Source organism: Lactuca serriola, chromosome 3 (genome assembly GCF_051521515.1).
Source record: "Lactuca serriola cultivar US96UC23 chromosome 3, Lser_US96UC23_V15, whole genome shotgun sequence".
Taxonomy (NCBI): domain Eukaryota; kingdom Viridiplantae; phylum Streptophyta; class Magnoliopsida; order Asterales; family Asteraceae; genus Lactuca; species Lactuca serriola.
Genome location: NC_136410.1, coordinates 241,778,340 through 241,785,454, shown reverse-complemented (window position 1 = coordinate 241,785,454; position 7,115 = coordinate 241,778,340). Strand labels below are relative to the sequence as shown.

Genomic DNA, 7,115 nt, shown 5'->3' with positions numbered 1-7,115 from the left:
ACCATTTAAGTTTGGTTTTTTCGTTTGGTCAACAATGGGAATTTTGGTCATTTTTATCAATTTCAAAACAGAAAAAAATAAATAAATAAATAAATAAATTTGGTCTATGTATTGAATGTGTAACACGAGGAAACTATGTAAAATGTCAATTTCGCCCTTTTTCAATCCTTTTATTCAGATTTAGAAAAATTAATTTTCAATTATACACTCACACTTTTAAAAAAATTATAAAGCAGACTTTAATGTTTTAGTTTACCTGCTATAAAAGGTGTTCAGGTAGCCATAAAACTTTGGATCTTTTGCATTTTCTTGGTTTCTAAATAAAACCAACGCCAAATTGAAAAGTACAATTTTCCTTTTGTTTGATATTGGTTGGTTCCTTTTTGGGGGTTTTTTTTTCTGTTGGGACATTTTTTTTGTTTTTTTGTGTTTTTGTTTTCGGTTTGGATTTGCACTTTTTTTGTGTTTAAACCATACTGATGGCGATAGTTAAATATCTTACTTTAAACCGAAAATAAACACACCTGGCACATAAATAAATACATAGCGTACATGTATACACTACAAAGAGAAAATAAATGACGAAAATGCCCTCCACCAAACATCAAAACAAAAGTCACCCCATCAGTTGATAAAGGACGAAAATGCCCTTGCCATCCTTATAGTTTGATTAGAAATATATATATATATATATATATATATATATATATATATATATGTGCAATAAAATTCGAAAAAATTAACAATTAAGGCATTGTACTTTTCATTTTTCAAGCTCATTTATAGCATTGTACTATTTAAAAACCATAATTTTGATGTGTTTGGTCAGATTCTTCAAAAATGATAATTTTTAAGTTCATTAAAACTTATACCATTGCTTTGTATATGGAAAATTAATTTATTTAAAAAAAATAACATCTTTTGGAACGTATATTTTTAATTTTAAATGCTAAATGGCTAATTTGACTCTATTTGTTAACATTATTATTAATATTCTTTTCATGTTACCATGAGCCTTGCTAGAAGTGGTGGACCTGGAGGTCAAAATGTCAACAAAGGTTTCACTTCTTATATTTCTCTCACATATTAAAATTTTTTATTCTTCTTCTTCTTATTATTCTTCTTGTTATACCAAGATTACCCTCCACCACTTCAATTACTTTGTTTACAGTAAATACCAAAGTTATTATGAGGTTTAACTATAAGGCAGCACATTGGTTAAGTTATAGGGTAAGAGATAAAATTCTACAAATGGCATGCCTAAAATATTTAAAAAAATAAAATAAAATAAATAATTTTTTTTTCCTTTTATGTTGTTTGATCAGGAAAAGAATCGAATCAACAAATATGGGGAACTTGTGATTTCCTCCACAAATACCAGATCAGAGAAATTAAAATTCTATCAGATATTATGCTCTCATTATTCTCATCACAACAACAAATTTTCATTCCTAAACTCTTTTTTTATTCTCTTCAGGGGTAACATTGAGGATACTTTTTTTTTCTGTTTATACGATAGATCAATGATCATGGATGTCAAATGGAATAAACTTAATCTCATACTTAAAGTTGTTTAAATCACAATTCTTAATGACATACTTAAAAAAACACACACATATATTAAGAAGCAAAAACAATTTTTGATTATGATTAACACACACATACATATTGAGAAGCAGAAACTAATGTGTAAAAAACAACACAGACATTAAAAAAAAAAAAAAAAAAAAAAAAAAAAAAAAAAAAAAACAAGAAGAAACAAAAGATAAACAAACAATCTGAAAGTAGGCTTTTAATAAAGTTACCGAAAGGATTGATGTCTGTGATTGAGTGGATGAGTTCTGACCGCGATGATTGAAAACGTTGGAAACACGATGTTGTAAAGAAACGATTGATATAATATGTTTGAAATATAATACGATCAAATTGAATGCAATTGATAGCATACCTTATATATGAGATCGGATACCATAATAATATGCTATGAAACGGGAATGTAGTGAATTTTCAAGTTAATATGTACAATTGTTATGACCGAGTAAATGGAAAGAAAACAGGGCGTTGTATATGTTTTGATATGTAGCTGAAACAAATAAGGGGTATAATAGGTATTTAGCTTTTGAAAAATTCAGCTCTTTTCCATGGACACGTGGACTTTAGGTTTTGTTTATTAGATAGGGAGATTTTGATAATGTACATCGTGAATGTTTTGGAACAATTTGATGATTGAAACTATTGATTTTAAAATGAAAAATTTTATCATATTTTTGGGATGTTACAATGCATGGCAACTTTTATAAAACAAATTATTACACAATCCATCATACCCAAATCGACTGACTATTAGAGTTTTTGCAGTGCTTATGGAAAGGATTGTGATGGTTCAATGCTATTCTGAGATGGACTCTAAAGTTCATTGCTATTAATTTATTCAACACTCCCTTATTAATTATTAATTATTGGGCTTATGCAACTGAATTCTGCACACATAGTATTCTCCCAACAGAAGCTACATTTTGTTTTTTTATTCAAGATTTAGTCTTACAATGAAGACACCTGGTTGATGGATGAAGGATATATTTAAAAAGTACATTGCTTTGGAGCTGTTTTGTTCCTGCTGGAGAGATCGCGTAAAGACTGTTGCTATTAGAAATTGGAGTTTGCTCAACACATCTTCTAAAAATTGGTGTTATTGTGTTTCCATTTTTAGTCCTTGTTTTTCCAGTTCTTTTTTACAATATTTTGTACTTAATATCCTTGATTTTTATTATATAGTTTCGATGGGCTTTGGGCTTCCTTCGTCATCATCTATTTGACATTGAACTCTTTAACCTACAAAGTGCTAAGTTAAAAAAAAACGGTGGTCAATTAAACTAAAACCTAATACAGTCATGAATCCAAGAAAATAAGCTCGATTTCTGAGTTGCATATGATCATGGTGGTGATGGAAAATTCCAAAAAAGTTGTTTCTTTTATGGCCTTAAACTATTAAAAAGTACCCATACTTTCACGACTCATTCGTCCCTTCTTTCTTTCATAAACCCTTCATCTTTTTTGACAATAGTCACCAAAATCCGTCCCCAGAAAACGATTTTGGCTCCGTTTCATTCAACATCATGTTCCAATCCTCAGACATTTTATAATCATCCTACCCACAAACTATTCGATGAAATCACACACAAGCAACCGCAGCCATCGGGTGTTAAATTCCTAATGCTGTTGCAAGCTGTTATCAAAACGGAAGACTATTCTTGTTCGCTTGAGCTTCTTAAACGAATGAATGGCCTCGGTGTTCCTGTTGATGCACATACTACTAGCTCTTTATTAGACTGTGTATGCCAAATACACGACATCAGGAAAGGATCCGCAGTCGTAGGTTATGGGATCAAATCCGCTTTTTTACAGGATGTGTTCCCGGATGTACACTTGTCAACCTTCCATACGCTCATAGATGAATACATCCTTCAAGGTAGGGTCGAAGAGGCAGAGCTATTAGTCAACAAGCTTGCAAAGAGGAAGATCCCGAATCTAATCCAGTCGTGGACCCCAGTACTCAGGTTAAATACCTTTGCAAATCTGGCCTAATCATAACTGCCGTTGATTTGCTTAGAGAAATGGTTGGATTGGATCTTACACTTGATATGGTCTCATATACCACAGTAATTGATAGTCTTTTCAAAATGGGAAGCGAAGATGATGCTCTAGACCTGTTTAGAGAAATGGCGTTCCACATAGGCATTCTACCTAATTCTGTCACTTACAGCTCTTTGCTTCATTGCCTTCGTATCTTATCTCGTGAGGATGACATCTCAAAACTGCTCAAGGATATGGAGGACAAGGGGGTGTATGTAGATCTTCGGACGTTTAATATATTTGTGGATGCATATTGCAAGGAAGGTCGCATGGAAGATGCTGAAAGTCTTGTGAAGTTGATGATCCAGAGAAGGATGGGTCCTAATGTAGTGACATACAGATGGCTTATTGATGGGTATTGTTTTCTAGGTAAAATGAGCGAAGCATGGGGAATTTTTGTATTGATGAGGCGTAGAGGTGTGATTCCTAATGTTGATATTTACAATAGTTTGTTAGATGGGTATTTTAAGGATTCTGAGATAGAAGATGCCATGGATTTGTTTCATGAGATGATGAAACTCGGTGGGATTACTTATGACAATATGGGATTGTTTCGAGTTGGATGTTGTACAGAAGAACAGGAACTCTTTAATGAGGTGCAGACACCAAATGAATATACTTTCAAGATAGTGTTGGAGGGTCTATGCAACAACAATCAAGTAGAAGAAGCAGTCTCTTTGTTTCATTCGATGGGTGATGAGAAGTTTAATTTGAATATTGGTCTATACAATATACTCATTAATGGTGCAAGAACAAATGGGAAGCTTGATATTGCAAGGAGTCTTTACAATGAACTAACTAAAAAAGGTTTGCAATGTAATGGTATGACATATTGCATGGGAAACAAATGATCTATTACTTGAAATGAAAGTGCATAGTTCATGGGTGATGATTGATGAAAGTTGTAAGGTGATATGCTTTAAATTAAGTTATTTGTTTATCTAGTGATTTAATATCTTTCAATTCCTAGTTTGGTATTCCAGATATTCCATTAGAATGGCTTTGTTTTAGTCGGTATTTCTTCAAACTATTGAGCTTCTCAAAACTTTATGCCAAATTTCGAAAATAACAATATAGTTTAGATATGATTAAGTGTTTGCATTTACATTTTTACCTAGCTCAACTAGGTTGGATCAAAGCAGTGTTATGTGCAACTTGTGCATCAATTTCCAGTTTCGTTTTTAATTGTGGCAAACAACAGATTACAGATGGTATGCAATGTGCATACCAATTTATGTAACAATTTCCATATACATATTCCATGCCATGTGATGTATTCATCACATGAAGCCTGGTTAGATGTTTCGGGTTTGCTGTGTCGTGCCTATTTTGTTGAAAAATTAATGATTGCATAAACCGCAATAAAGATGAATGATCGTTGCATTAGCAAGCATTTAACTCTTCTAAAACTTGAGGTTGACTTCCCGGCCATACATCATGATTGTTTAGAATCTTGATTAATAACATATGTTTTTTTTAAATATTTGTTGTGTAAGAATATGTTAATGTTGCGTTTAATATTTTGTGGAAATGCAACTTATTTATCATGTTGCAACAAGTTACTAGTCCTGATTTAAGTTTATATCCATATGTTCTTGCAACCGCCTTTAAGTGTTCTTGTGGACATGACGATAATCATGTGTAAAACATCTTTTCTGTATATAATCTTTGAAACACATCTTGTATAAACTATTGGATTTCTTTTTATTTAAACTAGGGAAGAATCCCCGTTTTGTGAGGGGTTTTGTTTTACCATGTAACCACAAAAAAATATTGTAAAAAATTTAAGAAAAAACATAATGATTTAATCAGAATGTAGTTAAGTGATCAACTCCTTAACTACCAGAGAGATCCGTAACCACAGACGTACTCCACCATCAACTCACTTCTCAACCACCAGTGATGAAATTAGGTCAAAGCCTTAAATGTCTATGGAATTAGTGCATTCATAATTACTTAAGTGTTGTTGTTACGGAATACAAAACTACCCCAACTTTATGGACCATTTTGCCCATGTATTATTATCATTTTAGTTAGTTTTATGCACCATTTCTTGACAGCAAAAGTACATAGCTTTTTCTGAACATAACAACGGGCTTCCTTTAGTCTTTAGACATAAGAAACCAATATGTCAAATCCATCACATATTTGTTGAACAAAATTCAGATTCCACCTACAGGATGATTGCCATATATATATGTAGAGCACGACTCTTTTATATGGGAAACAACAAGACTTTTATTAAGACACTTAAGAAGACCTTACACTTTGTGAGACTACTACACACTTTTCTCTCTTTGAGGCTTTCTTGGATACTTGGATGTTGGGATGGTTTGGAGCAAATGAGCTCCACACCTATTTATAGGTGTTTCCACCTCCTTATAGGAAGTTTCTAGATCTACATACATTCATGGCTATTCTAGAACTATCTACCATATTCTATATCTATTACAAGCTTTTATATGTTTCTAGAATGTTCTATAATGTCCTAGATAAGTATAGACATTCTTGTGTCTTCCATAGTGTTCTAGAATGTTCCATAGCCTTCCAGGGTCTTCCATCTCGTTCTAGAGTATTCTAGAATCTTCCGGTATATTCCAGAGTCTTCCATAGTCTTCCATAATGTTCTAGAATCTTCTAGAGCATTCTAGAACAAGCTAAAGTCTTCTAAATAATATTTGTTTTATTGGGCTAGTGATGATCTTTAACACTCCCCCTCAACACTAGCCCTCATTCTTCGTACCATGTTAAGCTGACAGCGAAAACCTTCACATTTTCCAGTACTCAGCCCTTTGGTGAACAAGTCTGCTATTTGATTATCGGTCTTGATCTGCCGCATCTCAATTTCTTCCATCAAGACTTTCTCTCTGATAAAGTGATAATGCACTTCCACATGCTTTGTTCTAGCATGAAATACTGGATTTTCTGCCAGCCGAATTGCAGACTGGTTGTCACAGTGAAGTGGTACTGCATAGTCAACTTTTTGATGTAAGTCCTCCATTAGGAGTACAAACCATGTACTTTCTTGAGCTGCTACGGCCGCTGCTTTGTACTCCACTTCCGTGGTTGACAATGATACTGTTGGTTGTCTTTTACTACACCATGATATTGGTCCCGACCCAAGCTTGAACACATACCCAGTGGTTGATCTTCGGGTATCATGGTCTCCTGCATAGTCAGCATCACAATATCCAACCAACTTGCAGTCTTCTCCTCTTTTATACAAGAGACCATAGTCAATTGTACCTTTGACATATCTCAAGATCCGTCGGGCAGCATCCAAATGAGGTTTCTTCGGACTTTGCATGTATCGACTCATAACTCCAACTGCATAAGCAATGTCAGGCCGAGATAAAGTTAGGTAGATAAGACTACCTACTAGTTGTCGATACATCGTTCCATCATCCAACTCTTTTCCTTCATGAGCACATATCTTGGAATTTTGCTCTATTGGTGTTGATATTGGCTTACACTCCAACATG

At 33.5% G+C, this 7,115-nt stretch overlaps 1 protein-coding gene across 1 annotated transcript; it reads left to right on the top strand.

Moving 5' to 3' along the window:
- Nucleotides 1-3,330: 3,330 nt before the first annotated feature.
- LOC145094852 (uncharacterized) lies at nucleotides 3,331-4,756 on the top strand. Its single transcript, XM_079032858.1, has one exon. The coding sequence runs from the start codon at nucleotides 3,615-3,617 to the stop codon at nucleotides 4,482-4,484; it is 870 nt and encodes a 289-aa protein (XP_078888984.1). The 5' UTR covers nucleotides 3,331-3,614; the 3' UTR covers nucleotides 4,485-4,756.
- Nucleotides 4,757-7,115: the final 2,359 nt, after the last annotated feature.

Excerpts from the sequence above, each read along its gene's own strand:
- LOC145094852 (XM_079032858.1), top strand. The coding sequence starts at position 3,615 with ATGGTTGGATTGGATCTTACACTTGATATGGTCTCATATACCACAGTA.